Source organism: Dermochelys coriacea, chromosome 3 (assembly GCF_009764565.3).
Source record: "Dermochelys coriacea isolate rDerCor1 chromosome 3, rDerCor1.pri.v4, whole genome shotgun sequence".
Classification (NCBI taxonomy): domain Eukaryota; kingdom Metazoa; phylum Chordata; order Testudines; family Dermochelyidae; genus Dermochelys; species Dermochelys coriacea.
In genome coordinates this window covers 142,521,442-142,542,290 of record NC_050070.1, presented here as the reverse complement: position 1 = coordinate 142,542,290, position 20,849 = coordinate 142,521,442, and the positions used below count along the sequence as shown (strand labels likewise).

At 40.2% G+C, this 20,849-nt stretch overlaps 1 protein-coding gene across 1 annotated transcript; it reads right to left on the bottom strand.

Annotated features, from left to right (window-relative positions):
• Window positions 1–2,847: 2,847 nt before the first annotated feature.
• DESI2 (desumoylating isopeptidase 2) lies at window positions 2,848–19,574 on the bottom strand. Its single transcript, XM_038397073.2, has 5 exons — window positions 19,122–19,574; window positions 9,356–9,428; window positions 7,987–8,080; window positions 6,739–6,880; window positions 2,848–4,614 (listed from the first exon to the last, which is right to left on the bottom strand). Exons 1-5 carry the CDS (start codon window positions 19,158–19,160, stop codon window positions 4,384–4,386), a joined length of 579 nt encoding a protein of 192 aa, XP_038253001.1. The 5' UTR covers window positions 19,161–19,574; the 3' UTR covers window positions 2,848–4,383.
• Between the last annotated feature and the right edge of the window lie 1,275 nt (window positions 19,575–20,849).

Sequence of the window (20,849 nt, the reverse complement as noted above, 5' to 3'; positions counted from 1 at the left end):
CCTTTCCCAGCTCCAGCCCATGGTCTGCCCCCAGCTGTGGCCTCAGCCCCCTTACCCCTGTCTGTGCCCCGCCTCCGGAACCATGGCTCTACTCCTGGGGGGGAGGGGGCATGCAGACAGGGTAACTACCATGAAAAGTTTGGGGACTACTGGCATAGACAACTGAAGGTTAAAGTATGGACCATTCTGGTTAGCCAAGCTGAGGTGAACCCCATTGTTCAAGCAGTCTTCTCTTGGTCTAGCCTCCTTGGTCACACTCCAGGTGGGAGCCCTGACTCCTTCCAACAGCCACATCTTATCCCCTCAATAGGCAAGATTGCATACATAGGACTCAAATATAACAGAAAATTCCCATTGTCACAGAACCATTACTCTGTCTATTGGCTTTATTGTGGTATTTGCTGTATTTTCTATCCTTAGAGGAAATCCTACAGATAGCCACAGTAATATTACTGCACTTTTTAAAAAAAAAAAAAAACCTGCCTACTTGTGGTTGCATAGAAGCAACATTGATACAGTGGGCACATTTAAGTTCATTTCAGTTTGCTATATTACAGCTTCAGAAGTTATTTCTAACTAGTAATCGCTCCAACTGGAATGAACTTTAAATGCACCTACTGTACTAAATCATAAGTAGCCTAGAATATCAGGGCCTGTATAACCAAAAAAAAAGTGGTGGTCCTTACCCATTGAGTAAAATATTCTTCTCCTGCAAGTTGTCGGAAAGTGATGAGCTAATATTGCAGTATTGATCAGACAAAATCTCAACCAAAAATATTTGGAAAATGGTAAGAATATGATAAACAGTAATTTTTATAAAAGTATTTTAATAAACTGAAGACTAAGTTTAACATGATAGACAGCTTCTTGACATGTCAAGGTAACAAAAGTCTAATCTCTGAGTATTTTATACAAACACTATGAATTACAGTAAACTTGAATTCAAGTTTACAAAAAATCAGTCTGAAGATTCAACAACTTGTAACTACTTTCCAAGAGCGAAATTTTTCACATAACTGTGATTAGAGTTGCACTGCAAGTTTTAAAAGAAAACCAACTGCATTTTTATCAAATCATTTTGACGTTTTTGTTGTGCACTGACAATACATTGGATATTTTTGGCTCACTGAAAAAATGGCATCTTAAATAAGTGACTAAAGATACAGTATGTATCAAAAGTACTATCTTACAGAAAATTAGAAAGCCAGAAAGTAAACCAATTAGAACCCTGATGCAATGAATTATTTTTCTACCCGTTTTATGATGGAAAGACTCCAGGTGTCCAGCATTCTCGAAGCCTTTTGGAGTGTTCAATTCCTAGTACACAGTGTGATCACTAGTTGACTAAAAGTGTAATTCCCTGCTTGGCAGTAATGCTGGTGAAAGGTAACTTGCACTATTGCTAACGAATGAGAGCAACCGTTGGCAGGGTGTTTTTTTAGGCATCAAGTGGAAACTGAGTTTAGAGTACATGATCAGAGATAACAGTACCATCACTTTAAGATGCAATACGGAATAGACTTCAGGGTTCAGATGTCAATTTTCTTCCACAGGATGTAACAAGTGAATGGATGGCTTGAAATAAACGAACAGTCGAACACATGACGATATCTTCATCTGTACAACCAACATAAGCATTTTTGTAACAAACTTTCCAACCAGTCTGCTTTATAAAAAAATATTAAGTTTTACTCCAATAAAAACTGTGCTGTGTATCTGTACTTTGTTTCTTGCATTGTACATGCTGCAGTTGTCACTTTATGAAAGTAGAGAGATTTGTGGCAGTGCTGTGGGTATATTAGAAGCCTAAAAATCTGATGTTGGTACATAAAAATTAGGTAGCAATGAAAACCAGTTGTGTTTCTTTCAAAACCTAGGAAAAGCTACAGTACATGCTAGATCTGGAAAAAACAAACAAAGCCCCAACCAATGGCCTCAACCCTGAGCTGAAAACAAGAACCTGCTTTGCCAAGAGATTACCACCTCAACTCTAGATCTGAGGCAGAAACCACCAATTTCCTATTGTCTTAACTGTCTAGTGTTTTATTTACTTAAATTATCCTTAATTGACTAGAAACCACACGATTCACTTTCACTAGAAAAAGTAACACTGACCTCAGTTCAGACTTAAACATGAAAATAAATCAACATGGAAAATCAGTTTGTCTTCTGAAGTCTAAACAATCATACTCTGACTAGTCACTCAGGGATATTGCTGTCACAGTAGATTTGTCAGCTGCCTCAAACCACCACTTGTTACTGAGAGAGATAGTAAAATATGTAACAAAACACTACTTTTAAATGAGATTATGGTGCCTCATTTTCTCTAGAAATAGCCATGTGCGAGTTCTGTAAATTGCATGCAGAACTGAACACATCAATTTTTTTACAAGCTATTTTATCTGGCCTCTCTTTTGATGGTATTAACACATAATTACCTCAAACAGGAATCCAATTCAAGTTTGCAAATTGTTTTTCCATAGGGCCTAATCGAACTCCTGCTGAAGCCAATAGCAGCAATTCTATTGCCTTCAACAGGTATTGGACTGGGTCCTCCTGGAAGTTATAAAATAGAATGATGTAGCCTAATCTGTACTTTTGAAAGGTTAAGTGGCACTACTTGCCTAAAGTTTATATTTGTAACCTAAAGTATGGTTCCGTCCCAGCACCTGCAGATTCAGCTATTAACAAAAATAAAGTCAGCATTTTCATTTAGCTTATTGCAACAAGTCCTTACTCTAATATAAGCTCATTTAGCAAATCTAGTGACACCCTGAAACATTTATAAAAGTTGTTTAACGCAGGTCTGTGTGAACTGATACGTTTATAAATGGTGTTCAGTTTTGGTTTTTTTTTTTTTTTTTTTTGGTAGTTTACTGAAAGTTCCTTAAGGCAGCAAATCTAATAAAAAATAGTCTCACTCCCATCTTTTGCTACTGTATTTCTATATACAGTGTAGAACCTCGCTGATTTATACTAATGACTGGGGGAACCACTGCAAGTTTCTAATTAACGTTCAAAATGCAGTAAGTGAACAATAAAAAGAATAAGGCATTCCATAACATATGCCAATCACTAATTATAATTTAGCTTTAATTATAATCCATGATCTACCAGCAAGTGTCTGTCATTTTCTAAAATTATTAAGTATTACATCTGCCAACTTGAGATGTGAGTAATAACACATGCAGATTAGTGGAGTTCTGCTGTGTGTATGCGTAGGTGGATGTAATCTTCAATGCGTATGACAAGAAAGTTAATGCCACAGATGGAGATAACGAATAAAATCAACTTCTCCTTATGTGTGTATGGAAGTATGAGTATCTAGCAGGGAATAATTCATATTTTGTTTTCATGAGTTAGGAATGGTTACAGAACTCAAATGAAGCAATCATGAGTAGGGGAAGTATGGCCATTCCCAACCCATCCATGTGTTATGCATTACACTGTCCAATGTTACATGAAGCATACAAACCAATTCAAAGTACTAGCGTTCTTAATCCTATTGTTCCAAGTTTTAAATTAAATAAACCGGACAGTGTGACCTGATGTGTGACAGTTTGAACAGGTGATACTCAAAATGATTCTACATCTCTACTCAAACAGAATTTAAAACAAAGAGGAATATGGGGCACCTTTTAGAAATAAGAAACGTAATGACTATATGATTGAAATATGATGCTATGGATCAGATGTGTAAACAATGCAGATTGTAGTTACACAAACTCTCCCTTCATATGTGCAAAACTCCACACTTTAGTTAATGTGGAGATCATACTTCTAGTAACAGTTTGTTACACACTAAGCCAATCTACCTTTTTATATCAACCACTCTAAATGTACAGTACCCTGTTCATATACACAGTACTTAGCCATTTCTGCTATATTTATCTCTGGCAACTGTCAGAAGTGGAGAAAGTTTACCTTCCTAATTCATAAAGACACTGGGCAAAATTTATCACTGGTGTGACTCCACTGCCCTTTTGAGTTACACCAGGAATGAACTGAGCTCAGAGTTTCTCTTCTTTCATGGTGACAGGAGTCCATACAGGACTTGTAAACAGCAGTACACAATACTGTAAACAAATAATTTCAGTTGTTTTATACAAGATCCGTTATGTAAATCCAAGTTCATAGAACAGGTGAAACAGGGAAGAAAAAAAAAAAGAGTGACTTCACACAAATGTCTTCCCCTTTCTCCCAGTGATTCTTTTCACTACATATATAATCCTGAGCTGAAATAACTGGGTCTTGGAGGTGGAGAGAGCCATTTTTCATACAAAAGGAATGTTAAAGTCAGCTCTCTAATTTTGAGTAATGAAGTCAATTGCTGGAGATATTCAACTGAAGTGTTTAGAACTATATGTTACTTTGGAGAGAGATTTATAGTTTGGTGTGGCGCCCAGTTCTAGATCCCGATGCAGAGTTTGACAGGGAAGCTGTTGCTGCATCCTCGGCTTCCTCCAGCTCCTCCTGTAGTTCCTGGCTGACACTAGATTGAAGGGCTGCAGGAGTAAGCCATTCCTTCGGTAGGCAGCTTTGGAGAAATGGTATACAAGAGCTGAAATAGGCGAGGCGATTCACCCAACGTGGAATCTCTTTCCCACATAGAATCTAAAAGAAAGAGGGGATTAGGGTTTGCCTTATAGTGAGATCACTAACGGACTAAAGTAGACAGATTATTGTCTAGAAAAAATGAACTCCTTCAAGTCCCAACTACAGCATCCTAAAGGATTACATCAAAAACATTAATGAGTCAGTCAGTCAGTCACACACACACACACACACACACAAAAGCAAGGAAGTTGTTTTAGTAGGCAGATCAAGAAGAACATTCCTGTGGATGCTGTAGACGCCCATGTCACTTCGAACAAGAATTATGCTTCTCATTTAAGAGCTGAATCTGTCTAAACTGGCAAAAATACCCAATCATCTCTTCAGAAATCTCACACAAAAAGCACTGTAATGATATCAGAGTTTAGTGTAAGTTTTATATCTGTAGAGAATTCCTCAGAAGTAAGGCAGAAGATAAAAAAAGCTCACTATTCATATAGATTTTTCTATAAAACTAAAAGAAACTAAAGCCACCAATTAATGTCACAAAAGAAAGCTCACAAGAGACAGAAAACATCAAAGCTATATTTGTATACTTAAAAAACTTAACTTTGCCCAGCTGCATATATTTATTATGATAGCTTTCAGTGACAGGATCATACAGAGGACCATTGTCTCATTCAGTGAATAAGCTAAATGCTGCCCAGTAAATGATTCGTATGTGCAATGTTTAAGTTTATCAAAACAGAAGACGAGAACTGCACTGCACACAATTACTGTCAACAGATGTTATTTTCCTTATGAAGGTTCAGTAAATATAAGCATTTTTAATATAAAATTAACTATACTAAATTTTTATCCTCACTATATAATGGGAGGAGCTCTATCTCAATCACCATGTCCAATTCTGGTTTCACTTACTCCAGTGAAAATTTGGAATAAAAGTTAGTTTCTGTCAGGAGTTCTTCCTTGATTTGCACTATTACAACTGAACAGCGTTTGTCTTAATTAAATCCTGCTTTTCATTACATACCTTTGTCTTATTCACTGCACACTGTATGGGGTGCAGCACAAGTTATGTGATCACGTAATTAAAAAGACTATGGATGAAATCTTTGTCCCACTGAACTCAATGGAAAAACACCTATTGACTTCATGGAAGCCAGGATTGCACTCCATACATGCACAAGCAGACATAGTTAAGATTGCATGTACACCAATAACTGACATTTGACTTCCCAGTTGCATTTTGAAACTGGAACACTTTTATTGCAGATTTTATTAAGTTTCCTTTTTTAAAAAAGTAATAAGTTCCAAGAGGGTTTGTATAGGAAATTATTCCTCTTTTGGAGTGCTTTGATCAGCAGAAAAATAATTAAGCATTGAAATGCAAGCCTCAGTAGAAGGTTGCACAAAAAACTAAGTGATGGAAACAAGTAATTTTTAGGCAAGATTCCATAAACAGTGTTAACTCTGATCTTTATCTCTGTCCAGTGAAAATCAGGAGTATCTCCATTAAAGTAAGTGGATTTATACTCACATAGCACCTGTTTAGGGTGAGGGGAGGATCTGGTTCATAGAGGATAAAAGTGGAGTTTCTGACCTATAAAGTGGCTGAGGAGACGGCATTAGATTTAAGGTGATTTTGGGGAACTTCAAATAAATAAAATAAAAAAAAAAATAAATTTTGTTATTTCATTTCTAATATGAAACACACCAGCACATTTCTGATAAGCTTGATGTCTTTTCAAACATAAGAGTTCCATGTTTGAAATTCATTCAATTCATTTAATATAAAAGTCATCCATCCTATTTTCAGCAATGACCTCAAGACTCCTAAGCCATTTCAAACCTATACTAACAACCACTGTACTATGTATCTGACTTGGGAATGTAGTCTCTTTGGGGTAGTGACTGGGTCTTATTTTCATAATGAGATAAGTACATTGGTAGCATTCAAATAAAGTTAATTTACTGACCTCTGTTGGCACTAAAGTCTTGGATTTTGGACATAAGCATAATCATTATGCCTGAAACAAGGGAAATATTTACCTAAAAATGTTAGAAAAATAAAATGGCACATAAAAGGTATACACAATCTACACGACAGGTAGAAAATAGCGATGCTGTCCAACCATTCAAAAAGCAGTTTTGCGGAAAGGTACAAAGCCCATGTTTGTTTACCTCTGATAAAGCTGAAGAAAAATGATTACAGTTTTTGTGCATTAAGTGATAGGCATTTCCTTTAAATTCTTTTCCAAGCTCTTCTACAATTTTTTCTATGTCATCTTCCATGAAGTCAGTACTGCCTAGAACTACAGCTTCTCTAAAAACAAGAAGAGATAATAGGGTGACAATGCTTCCAAACTTAAGACACAAGACAAACTACTGTTCTCCCACTGCTCTGTGGGTGATGTGGTAGTGCACCCAAGTTGTGTGTGGTTACCCTTCTATTCTCTTTTACGTTCTTCCTCCCATGCCCTACTCTTAAAGTCCTACATACAGGACTGTCTCCCTTCTCCAATATCAGTCCTCTCATTAAGCTAAGCAGAACTATAGTCTTTGAGACTCCGCTCTTTTTGGAGTGGAATACAATTTCTGTTTCCCAGATCTTTTGAAAGGCAGCTAGCACACAGCAAGTGAGCAGCAGATGAGAGCCAGCTGCTGGAGGTAGTGCCAAGGAAACCTTAACAGTACTCAAAAAGAAAAAGGAGTACTTGTGGAACCTTAGAGACTAACAAATTTATTAGAGCATAAGCTTTCGTGAGCTACAGCTCACTTCATAAAGCTTATGCTCTAATAAATTTGTTAGTCTCTAAGGTGCCACAAGTACTCCTTTTCTTTTTGAGAATACAGACTAACACGGCTGCTACTCTGAAACCTGTGACTTAACAGTACTGTGGGAATAGAGACAAGAGGTGGGAAGCCTCTCAATGTTTCAGATTCCAAGGCCAGAAAGGACCACTGATCATCTAGTCTGACCATCTATATAACACAGGCCATAAAACTTCCCCAAAAGAAGTCCTAGAGCATCTCTTTTAGAAAAGCATTCAATCTTGATTTAAAAGATTGAGTGCTGAAGAAACTACTATGACAGTTGGCTACACCTTATTCAAAGGAAAAGGATTTCATAACATCTTATATTTACTACGCAAGTACAATATTTAACAATACATTTATATAATGGGTATTTTGAGAGGATTAAAGAATACTTAATCTTGAACAATGGGGGGCACAGGTAAGAGATTCTTTGCTTAAGATTTCAATGCCTCACAACTCCCCCCAGCGTCCTTTCATGACCCCCTTGCAGAGAAATACTATCCACCCTGGGTGATCCAATTAGACCTCTGACAAAAACCTCAGGAATTAATGCAATAAAGCGGAGTTTTAGTCGTTACACTTTTTTAGTCAAAACAAAAACACCTTCCTTACTTAAATTTAAATGTTTCTCCTAGTTCAGCAGCATTTCCGGGAGAAATTTCAAATATTCCAGAAAAAGGATAAGGATGACCACCATAAGCAAATTCTGAAAAAAAAAAAAAAAAAAAAAAAAGAGAAATTCAGAATTTAATACAGCCTGCACAAATAAATAATAATCAGATGTGTAGCACAGATTACTGAATGACCAGTAAGTGAAGGTCAATTTCTTCATAAAAATCTTAAACTGAAAAATCAAACATCGTGCTTACAAGAGAAATAAATGTAGAGATCTATTAATGAATAGTTAAGATTACCAATTTTAACTAAGAGAAAGAATCAAAATTCAAATATGTTCACATTAAATTTGCACAGTGTATTCTATGATCCTGGCATGTATAATATTTACATCCTAATCTCACCAACACCTGAAAATATATTTAACTTCAAGCATATGCATAAATATTTGGAGGACTGGCATCTCAAATTACTTATGCCTTACTATACAAGATACAAAGCAAATGTAATTTGTCAGTTAGCATTACCGTACCAAGCTTGGTGTTTGAATCTCTTGATTTACGGATTTAAATTCTTTACTTTAATATTACATTTAAAATTTCTTTTCTTTAACTAGAAGAAAAACAAGATAAAGTACCCAGATCTAAAGTCTGTGCTTCATATCTGCTGGCATAAACACAGAGTTAAAAAGGAAAATATTACATAGCACACTAAGTGAAACTCCATTATCTTTCACAAGAAACTTCCTTTTGTCTCTGTAGAATAAAGAAAATGCTACACAGTACACAACACAAAAGACTATGTTATGCTCTGAGGGAGACTAAACTGTAACCTCATGTTCCTGTCCTCTCCCCTAAACTCACAACACACCCTTATCTTATGGTTACCCATGATCATATGACATTTTGAAATAAGAAGTGCTTTGTCTACAATAAATGAGAGTCCTGTTTAAAAAACCATGTTTGTTAACATATTAGTTAACACTTTTAAAATTACAATCTATTGTCCTAGTCTGTTCATGGCCTATCATACTGGAAAATTGTTATCTTATTCAGGAAGCAAAACACATGATAGGACTGTATTAACATTAATCACAATTAAGAGTTCTAAATCCAAATTAATACCACTATAATTAGTTGGCTCCTTATTTTTTAACAGTTGCACAGCTACACAGAAGCATGTGAGTGGATAGCCAGGTGACTGGTGTTCAAGGTTTGTTGCAGGGAGAGAACAAAAATATGAAAAACAAGATATGGGAACCAGACAATACTTCTGCGTCATTGGTGGCATACATGAAAGATGGTTTTGGATACGAAGTGTTTACCTAGAATGAAGAGTAAATTTAAAGTTTCCTGAATGTACATACCTCTGCCATATACCTCTATTCCTGAATGGAATACTCCAATTCCAAGGGAGGAGGTGTATTCATTCATCCAATACTGAAAAAAGAAAAAAAGTTCAAATGAGTTTCCAGTACAAATAATTTATATTTGGGTACAAAATTGATCTGAATCATCTGTCCTGCCTACCAAAGCACAAGAGCTGAACATTCAGTGAATCTATGTAATCATTCTTTAGAAAGTCAACTACAGAACACACTATTAAAATTCACAGCCATGGATTTGACTAATTCCATTAAGTTCTACTTTAAAAATGACATTTGTGAGCAATCAAAATTTCAAGATCTAAATAATTTCTCTTGCCACTGCATCCGATGAAGTGAGCTGTAGCTCACGAAAGCCTATGCTCAAATAAATTTGTTAGTCTCTAAGGTGCCAGAAGTACTCCTTTTCTTTTTTGCAAATACAGACTAACACGGCTGCTACTCTGAAACCTGTTATCTTATCACTGTGTTGCACATAGATAAAACCTCTCACATGGAATGTGCTAGAAGCAGTTAAAGTTTTTATACAAACTGGCATGTATTAGCATGGTCTTGATTTCATATTTCTTGTTAAGGAAAAGCATTAGCAAAAGTAGGATTGTGCTGGTTTCTACAGTCAAAACAAACTGGTCTCAACTGTAATTTATAGTGATATCTGCACTTTTTTTTTGGCTCAGGGCAGGATAAAATTAAACACAAACGGCACTTCTGGCCACAGCTGAAATGTTGCACTCACCAAAAGCCACAGCAGTAAGCAACCATATTTGTGTACAAGTAAATTTTTTTTGAAATGGTCAACCCTGTAAAACTTGCTATGAGATCTGTGTCAAGCAGGTTCAACTATCAGTAGCAAAGTAAGATTTTGCAAACACAGTTCACTTAACATTTCTGGTGTCCAGGCCAGAACAGAATTCATCTCATTCTCTCATAGCTGTTCTCTACACAGGTAACAGGAGTAAAAACTAATGAAAAACCATAGCAAAATAAAACCAATATGATCAAACAAACCAGCACCTCTAGTGTTCAAGAGGGTGACTTTACAGTTATTTTTTGAGATACAACCATAAGCTGCGATTTAAATTGCAAGCATAACGAAAACCATCACACAGAACGACTTTCATCCATATTCTAGTATAAGGCAGCGGAAGACAAAAATAGAATCAGATTGCAAGGCTTCAGTACCAGCCCCTGCAAAACGGGTAGGCAGTATGACCTTGTTACGTCCGCATCCTAGATACTTTTTGTCTGTCAAGCATCCTATCAATTGGATAGATCTCACTTAGCACAGTTATAGTACCTTAAACTTTATAAATACGTTGAGTGCTCTGAACAATTATTGAGCAATCGTGATTAATTGCACAATTGTGAGTTTTACAAAAACTGCACAAAGCACGTTGTAATTCAATTACCTTACCTCCAGTCTTACTGAAATTCTTACATCTCCATTAAAGACTTCCAGCAAGATAGAATTAGTTTTCCCCAGAAATAGTAATTATGCATAATTACTACTTATCTGTACCTGCCATTGAAAGCTTGGTCACATTTTCTGCCTGAACAAGATTCCTTTTAACTCCCACAAAGGAGAGTAAATGAGATGTGGGGGATTGCAAAATACTGTAAAGCTGTTGGCAGCCTGTGTTAAATAACTTGTGTACAATCCTTTCAAAGTACCTAAAATATGGGGTGAAAAATGGACAAAGACTGGTCAGTGTCCTTGTAAATTCTAGAATCCCAAAACAATCCAATAAATATAATTCCTCACTTCCATTATGTGAACCTGATTCATTTTCACATTCAGGGAAGTGTATTTTGTCACAGTAAAAAAGGAATATTGTATTCTAAAACACCAATGCTGATTTACATCAACTTAGCAGGGTTAATATTCAATATTTTTGTTCCAACAGCTCTATTAAGAATTCTTCTGTTAGATGCACATTACCTGAAGTTGCCACTGGGATAAGGGAAAAATTATAGATATTGCATCACAAAACAACACTATAGTTACATTGGTGTAGCTACTTTCTTCATAGCTTCCATCAACACTAGAACTGTAGATTTAATCATTTAAGTCTTAACTGGCAAAAAAAAAAAAAGACAATGTTACTTTGGACACAAACAATAAGCTAAAGACTCCCAAAAGTTTACATTTTCATTACAATTGCAGAAACGGTTAAGATCACTCCTGAGGGCATGCATTCTGTGCCAAAAAAATTAAAATACTGCATGCAGAATTTTAAAATTCTGCAAGTTTGTCAAATAAATGTGGAGGCTCCAGCATGGCATGGCATTAGGGAGCCCAGGCCACTGGCTGCACAGAGGTGGGAGATCACTGAGCTAAGCTCTGCCCGTTACTGAACCAAGAAACACTCCTATGAAGAGTATTTGCAGTGTAGGGGATCCAGATTGATTTCTTGAGATTTGTAGATCTACACTTCGAAACAGTGAAGTTGTTGTTTGAACTGCCAGCCACACCTCTTGATGAGACCAATCTTTGAGGAGCCAATCATCAAGGTAGGAAAGACTCATTCCTACATGACATAGATACGCATCTACAACTGTTATGAGTTGAGAACACCCTTGGTGCAGAAGACAGGCTGAGGGATAAGACCTGCTACTGGCAAGGACTGTGATCAAATTACAAGTATATAATCATTACAGCTGCTAACGATACCTTCCTGAAGTTCAGCTGTCTGACATGCTTGTTCAATTGGCCTCCAACCTTTTGTTTATCTTGAGTATCAGAAAATATGCTGAATAGAGCCCTTTTCCCTTGCATTGAAGTAAGTGATTCTGTGGTTCCTGGACTTAGGAGCAATGAGATTTCCTGCATCAGGAAATGATTACAAGGGGGTCCCTGAAGAGAGACAGGGAAGTGGGGGGCAGGATGGAGGCAAACTGGATAATATAACCCAATGATAGCCTCAGTTCTCATTTGTCTAATGTTATAGCCTCCCATGCTCAATGGAATAGAGAGAGGTGGTGCCCAAATTGTGGATGAAGGGGTACTGTCATGCAGCTGAGAAACTGGTTGTTGGGTGGACTCTGAACATCAGAATTGGCATTTGGATGCTACAGTTGAGGTCCTTGCATTCTCTTTTTTTAAAAAAAGAGAATCTCCACTTCTGAGCCAGTGGGTTCCAGTGGTCTACAGAAGGCAGGAAATTGAGCAGGATGTGATCTTTGCACTGGTTGAGACCTGATAAATTCTCTCTTATTTTCTCTAAAGATCTACATGTTACCCTAGCATTCTTTAAGGTACAAAGCAAGTCATCTGTGAAAAGCTTGTGGACCTCAAAACATAAATCTTCCACGTTCAGTTGTACTCCACATGGAAAACCTGACAGCTGAAGCCAGGAAGATGATCTCATTACTAAGAATTGACCTTCACTTATAGTGCTAAACTGTTCTCATTGTTCCTGTTGCAAAAGGTCAACAAAACCATTAAACTTCTCATAATTCAGGTAGTCTTATTTCAACATCAGCACCTGGTGATTAGCTATCCTGAATTGTAATGTTGCTGAAGAGTAGCTTTTACAACCAGAAAGGTCATCCCATATATTGAAGAAACTTATTCCATTAATGGACCCACAGTATTATTTGATATTCTGTATTGCACAATGGAGAACACTGGGTCACTGAAATACTTAGCTGCTGAGGCATATTGGGCTAGCACTGGTTTGAGAATATGCTGTATATTTAATGAATGTTTTAGTGAATGTATATGCAACTATAAGAGTGAAACATTCCCCAACTTGGATCAGACTAGCTTAAAATAGCAGGAAAGTAATTTTCTGTGTTATGTCCCTTTATCAAGGAAAGGAACATTGGGCCAAAAGGTTCTGCGGTAGCTGGGAGGGCAACAAGTGTATAAAGGAAAATTAGGAAAATGGGATAACTGATGTGCCTCATCCCATTTGAGAAGAAATTGAGGAGAGGGGTATACATCCAGCTTCCTCTACTTCCAAAAGATGCTATGGGAATACCAACTTGTGACAAAAGAATGATGGGCTTTGTGCCAGGAACCATAGGAGAAACCAAGCTCTGGTCAGAGCTAATGCCTAATTACAGAAATGAACTGTGAGGGATGAACAGCAGCAATATGAAGAATTCACCCCATGAATGTAGGAAAACTCAGACCTCAAGGTCAGAAGGGACCATCCTGATCATCTAGTCTGACCTCCTGCACATTGCAGGCCACAGAGCCTCACCTACCCACTCCTGTAATAGACTCCTAACCTCTGGCTGTGTTACTGAAGTGCTGCTGATGGAGAGAGCTGTAATAAGTATATGTTTGGGATAATAGGACAAAAAGTGGTGTCAGTAATATATTCAGAATAAAAGCTGTTTTCTTTCACTCTAGGCGAGTTAACCTTAAAAATACTTAACTAGTTCAACTGTGTTGCATACAAGGGTGAAAGAGTTCAGAACTGCACAGAGCATCATATAACACCGAGACACATTTAAAAGGAGAATTTAAAGTACCTGATATTTTGTGTTCGTTTTGCCAGATTTTCAGATACTGGGCTCCATTTCTTTGCATAATAACTGGGCCTCCATTTTTTTCCACATGCAATCAAGGCCAGGCCGAAAACGTGGCTCTTAGTTACACCAACGCAGATTATGAGGTTGATTCCTCTTCTACATCAGCCAGGTGGCAGAGGATTGTTGGCCTCCGGTTCTTGGAATTTCCTTCTTAAGGCATCTTCCCAAATAAGACCTTACAAGTCTCTAAGGGATGTCCAGAAACCATAGCACCAAAACAGCATTTTCTATTAGTCCATTAGCAGCATTTGCTGGACCACCTGAGGATAGCTATTTTACACAGCAAAATGGAAGGCTCTTCCTTCACCTGTTACCCTAAATGAATGTGCTTAGCCTTAATCTTGCTAGTCTTTCTAGATACAATCACAAGAGTACCAATATGGAGGCTTTAATTTAAGCCATTGTTTGAAACTTCCAAATACGTTTAAGAGGGATTCAGATGTCCCTTAGTAAACTAGGCTTAAGAAGGTATACTTAAAATACTTTATAGATCTCTAAGGAACATTCTCAGTTCAAGAAGCTAGGAAAGCAGATCTTGACTGAATTGAAGTCAATTCCCCTAAAACACAGCATAAAAAAGAAGCTTGAAATCAGAGGTTATGTACTCAGTATGGTTCAGCCATGCCTCTGCTGCTGCTTCCCATGCTACCACAGGTACTCTGGTATTTATACTTGCATGAAAGCTAGCACGAGTATGCTTATACAAGGAGGGGGAAATCACGCCCCTAGCTCATAGTATAGAGACATGGCCTACGTCTGGTCATCATTATCCAGTCTGGCTTCTAAAGGAACTGAGAAAGTTCCCCTTGCCTATCAGAACAGGGGATACATGCCTACACCAAATAAGGAAAGGCACAGGTGATGCAAAAGTTCAATAAATAACAGAGGGCTACTATAAACCAGGATGAAGGGATTGTTGGAACCACATGTGCACTTTTCTAGCCATCTCAAAACACACTCCTATACGTGAGACTACCCGTTTACTTCTACACACAGGCTTTCAGGTGTTAGAAGACAGCCTACTCTGTCGGTAGCCAGCTGCAGAGTCTTTTTTTAAAAAAGGATTTCAGGGGATAATCTGAACATTTGAATAGTTTTGCACATAAAAGATATGCAGAAAAAATTAGGTCTTCTGTTACAAAGCTTTTTGCAAATACAGACTAACACAGCTGCTACTCTGAAACATGTTACAAAGCTGAAAGTTATAAGCATATGAAAGATTACTCAAAAGAGTATGTTAAAGAGATATACTTGACTGTCCGATCATAAGGTGAAAGTATTGCCTGGCTGTGCAATGACTAAGTATGTTGTGTCTTTTTTTAGATTGCAAGATCCTTGAAAACTGGGACCTAATCTCCTTTGATCTGCACAGGAGTTAATATTGGGGTGGAGGGACCCCTTTAGTGCTACTGAGAGCTTCTCCCTATGGTTTTGTCTAGACTAGGATTTGAGAGAGCAATGTTCACATACTCTAGCCAACAAGTTTCAAAAGTCCAGTGTAGACAAGGTTCACTGCCCTTAATGAATGCTAAACTGGCCGAGTTAAAGCCTAGCTTTCCCCCACTGTGGTGAATTGCAATTACGAAGCTTGCTAGTGTATGACAGAATGGCCTCTTCAAAACCAGCAGCATGGAATCCAACCATAAAATGTCTGTGTGGTTCTCTGTTAGGAACGTGCATTCACAAAATGTCCACTCATATCCAACTAGGGTGACCAGACAGCAAGTGTGAAACATCGGGACGGGGGGGGGAGGGGGGGGGCTAATAGGAGCCTATATAAGGAAAAGGCCCAAAAATCGGGACATCTGGTCACCCTAAAGCCAACCAACCTTTACCTCTAACACAGCGACTCATCATGGTAGAAAACAAAGCATCTTCAGTTCTGCTTAAAATCCCTCCAGAGAGATCAAGAGCCTGGGTGTATTTTAGTCAAATTAGTCGCTACACTGGATCATAGGAGGATTCACAATGTAGGTATCTAGAGGTCTTTTCCTTGCTCCTGAACTCAAAGACCAAAATGCAAGGTACAAGCAAGGCCTGCTATTTCTTCACCCACTGGAGGTACAGAGAACTAGGATTGAAAGCAATCATGAATCCTGTGGTTGCCAAGCAAATCTGTTCCTGTGACAAGTAGTGGCACTAAAGAAATTGGCAACAAAGATCAATCCCATTACATAATTTGTTCCTTAGCTTTACAAGTGCAGGATGGTTCCCCACTGTATACTAGTATTTGAACCTGTCCCCTCTCACAGCAACACTTCATTTCCACTTTGACAGGGGTACTAGATTTAAAAAAAAAAAAAAAGATCAGCCAGCCAAATAATAATAAAACCCAATCAGGAACCTTCATCCTTAGAGCATCAAACAATTTAGGGAAGGAGGGATAGCTCAGTGGTTTGAGCATTGGCCTGCTAAACCCAAGGTTGTGAGCTCAATCCTTGAGGGAGCCATTTAGAGACTGGGGCAAAAATTGCTCCGGGTTGGACAAGATGATTTCATGAGGTCCCTTCCAACCCTGATATTCTATGATTCACAAGTGCACTTTAAACCAATACAGCAGTTAGTGTCAGGGAAAAGCCTATCCAAAATGTTTGCCAGCTAGTTTTATTTAACTATGCCTGCTATTTCAATACAGAAGATTATAGGATAATGCAGAGATTCTCAAGCTGTGTGTGGTCTGTGGCAAGCTGGCTGGTGCTGGTTCTCATTTCTAGCTGGAAACTGCCTTAAATCCAGATAAAACACACTCCGTTTTCTCATATTACTTATCCATGTCTCCTATTCTATATAGTTTCTCATACCATTTGATTCCATAGCATCGAAGTACCTTCCAATAAAGCATTAAGCAACTTAGCAACTGCTGTAGATGTCAAATGGAAGTTACACAATTCCAAAAAGAAAGGGGAGAGTGGTCTCCATGGGGCTGCAAAGGGGATGGAAGTGGTTCATAAATCAATCTCTATTAAGTTGTGGTCACACCATGAAACAGTTTAAGAACTCCTGATCTAAAGAAATAAATGGATATGATACTGAAAGAGTATTATGGACTTCTGATCCTTCACAAATAGCAAAAAAACAAACAAAAAACAAACCACCCCACATATCCTGTGTATTATGACAGATTGAAAAGGAATGTTCAATTTAGCTTTCAAAAACAGAGTAAAGAAACAATTTACTGTCCCTACGTTAGAAAAAACAGCTTTACAGGTGAATTTATTTATTCTTAGTACTTTGTTAAACTTTTAATGAATAGCAACTTAGTGAAGAACAGTAGCTCCATCATCATACACAGTCTAAGAAAAATAAGGAAAGAATTTAAAAATAATGCTAAACTTTGTTACAAATAATCCAGAAAATTCAGAACTGGTGAGTCTACAGGAACCAGAACCAACTGCTCACCAATTCAGCATCCATCCCTTTTAAGAGAAAAGAAAGCCCACAGAATAATAATCCTCTCTTTAAATAAAGAAATAAAAAAAGAGATGCAGGGCAAAAGGAGGAACCAAAGTCAGATAGCTTCCAAGGTTTATGTCACCCTAGAAATTAGAACATTAAGCCTTATCTAGTCCAATGATCCCAAATGCATACTGCAGAAGACGTGGCAACTGATTCTCAAATAAAGACTGGTCTGGTAAAGAAAGACAGGCCTGCTCTCCTGGGTCAAACAAACCAAAAACATCCAGTGTACTAAGAGCACCCCCAAATAAGTATAAGAGGGATAGGCGTGTTAGTCTGTAGACACAAAAACAATGAGGCACCTTAAAGACTAACATTTATTTAGGCATAAGCTTTCGTGTTTAAAAACCCACTTCTTAAGACGCTGTTCGTTCAGATGTTCATTGTTTTCCCAAATATCAAGACTTTCTGTGAATCAGCAGCCACAAAACTGTGGTTTTCTCCTGGTTAGAGCCCTATATAAAGGGATTTAAATTTGATGCAAGCTTTCAAATAACAAAGCTCAGCTTTCACTATAAGGGCAGGTCTTCACTACCTGCCGGATTGGTAGATGCGGTAAAATCGATCCCCAAACACGCTCCCTGTCAACTACAGCTTGCGAGAGGCGGAAGCGGAGTTGACGAGGGAGCGGCAGCGGTCGACTCGCCACCATCCTCACGGCCAGTTTAAGTCGCCCTAAAATACGTCGAGTTGAGCTATGCTATTCGCGTAGCTGAAGTTGCACATCTTAGCTCGACCCTCCCTAGTATAGATCAGGGGTAAGGGCTTGTCTACACTACCCGCCAGATCAGCAGGCAGTGATCTATCCAGCAGGGGTTGATTCATTGCGACTAGCATAGACACGATGAATCAACCACTGAGTGCTCTCCTGTCAACTCTGATACTCCACCAGAAAGAGGAGTGCAAGCGGAAGTCGGTGGGGGAGCGTCAGCTGTCGACTTACCGTGGTGTCTTCACTGCGGTAAGTAGATCTAAGTACATTGACTTCAGCTACGCTATTCATGTAGCTGAAGTTGCATACCTTAGATCGACCCCACGCGGTAGTATAGACAAGCCCTCAGGAAGCTTCCACCTCATGTGGAACTAGTCTGATGTTTTTAGTGGAAAGTTCTCTCTCACCCCATCCAGAAGTAAACTCATTAGAGCCTCATCATTTCAAAGTCACAGAATTATACCGATTTGTTTGCTGTGCTCTGAAGTCATTCCTATTTTCCAATTTCCTTCTCCGATCATTTTTGTTTCTTCCCCCCACCCTTTTCATTTTAATCATTTCCCCTCCTTTGGTCTTTTGGGGTTTAGACTCCTTGATTTACCAAATTAACACTATGTTCTTCCATACAACACTAGAACGGCAAAGTTTTGTGTCAGATAAGAGCACAAGTCGCCCCTGTTACTGCCAACAGACGGTGTCCTCTCTCCTAAGGCTCCTGCATTCAGCCAACGGCGAAGCCTTTCGCCCCCCGCCCGACTCTCTCCCACCTGTTGATGCCCCGGCGAGCCCCCCCTTCCTCCCACAGTTCAGCCCCCCCCACACCAGCGCAACCCCGCCGAAGTGGCGGGCCGACCCCAGCTGCCCGCGTTTCACAGCGCCCTGCTAGCGGGGAAGCAGCCTCCGCCCGGCCGGGCTAACGTGGGGACCCGACCGCAGAGCGGCGCTGCTCCGGCCCCGCCGCGCTGGCTGGAAGCCGCGAGATCCCGGGGCTGGGGGCGCCGCCCGGGGCGGGGCGGGGCGCGGCCGGCCCGCACTCACCATGTCGTACACGTTGAGGATCACCAGCTGGCTCGCCATCCTCCCGCCGCCGCGCCCCGCGCTGGGGCCGGTCAGGCCGGCGGCCGCGGGGCGCCCGGAGCTGGGGCGGGCGGGACCCCCGGGGGGCGCCTCCTCCGCGTCCTGCCTGTTGCTGCAGGCACCATGGAGCCGCTGCCGCGGGGAGACGGGGCCTCGCCGCCGGGAGAGACGCTCGCCCCGCGGCAGGCAGAGGGGAGAAGCCGGGACTCGGGGGTGGGGGCGGGGCTCGGCTACGGCCCCGCCTCCCGCTCGAGCCCCACCCCGGCTTCTTAGGCGGGCAGGGGCAGGGCAGCGCCGGGATCCGCCCGCGCGCGGCCTGGGCGTCCCGCCAATGGGGACAAAATGGAGCAGCTCGGGCCCGCCCTCATCCTCACCGGAGGCTAGAGGCCAACTCCCGGCATGCAGCGCGGCGGGGAGACTACAACTCCCAGCACTCCGCGCAACGAGCGCGCAGGCGTAGGGGCCCCCCGGGGGTTCGAACGCCGCCCCGGCCTCTGCCCGGGGGGCCGCGGGGTGGCCGCAGACGGCGTAGCTGTGAGAGCTGGGCAGCGAGGCCATAGGAGCAGCCGTTAGCAGGCTGCGAAGCCTCAGGGGCAGGGTACCTGAGCTACAGTTAGCCGGGGCTGCTCGCCAAAGTTGTATTTTTAACTTCTGTGGGGCAGTGCCAAATACAGATCTATACACACGTCATTCCTCCCCAATACGTGTGCAAAATAAAGTTTTCTGTGCCTTCCTGAACAGAACCACTAACCCAGGAACCTATCCTTGCACCAAAGCCCGTTGCCAACTCTGTCCACATATCTATTCAGGGGACACCATCATAGGGCCTAATCACATCAGCCACACTATCAGAGGCTCGTTCACCTGCGCATCTACCAATGTGATATATGCCATCATGTGCCAGCAATGCCCCTCTGCCATGTACATTGGCCAAACTGGACAGTCTCTACGTAAAAGAATGAATGGACACAAATCAGACGTCAAGAATTATAACATTCAAAAACCAGTCGGAGAACACTTCAATCTCTGGTCACTCGATTACAGACCTGAGGGTGGCTATTCTTCAACAAAAAAACTTCAAAAACAGACTCCAACGAGAGATTGCAGAATTGGAATTAATTTGCAAACTGGATACAATTAACTTAGGCTTGAATAGAGACTGGGAATGGATGAGTCATTACACAAAGTAAAACTATTTCCCCATGTTATTTCTCCTCCCCACCCCACCCCCCCACTGTTCCTCAGATATTCTTGTTAACTGCTGGAAATAGCCTACCTTGCTTGTCACCATGAAAGCTTTTCCTCCTTTCCCCCCCATGCTGCTGGTGATGGCTTATCTTAAGTGATCACTCTCCTTACCGTTTTCAGAGTAGCAGCCGTGTTAGTCTGTATTCGCAAAAAGAAAAGGAGTACTTGTGGCACCTTAGAGACTAACAAATTTATTAGAGCATAAGCTTTCATGAGCTACAGCTCACTTCATCGGATGCATCTTCTTTCTCCTTACAGTGTGTATGATAAACCCATTGTTTCATGTTCTCTGTGTGTGTATATCAATCTCCCCACTGTTTTTTCCACCAAATGCATCCGATGAAGTGAGCTGTAGCTCACGAAAGCTTATGCTCTAATAAATTTGTTAGTCTCTAAGGTGCCACAAGTACTCCTTTTCTTTTTGCGAATACAGACTAACAC

Coding starts and splice junctions, on each gene's coding strand:
- DESI2 (XM_038397073.2), bottom strand. CDS start 19,160: ATGGCGAGCCAGCTGGTGATCCTCAACGTGTACGACATG. Junction 9,429..19,121: donor TCCTCAACGTGTACGACATG/GTGAGTGCGGGC, acceptor TTCTTTTTTCAG/TATTGGATGAATGAATACAC. Junction 8,081..9,355: donor AATAGAGGTATATGGCAGAG/GTATGTACATTC, acceptor TTTTTTTTTCAG/AATTTGCTTATGGTGGTCAT.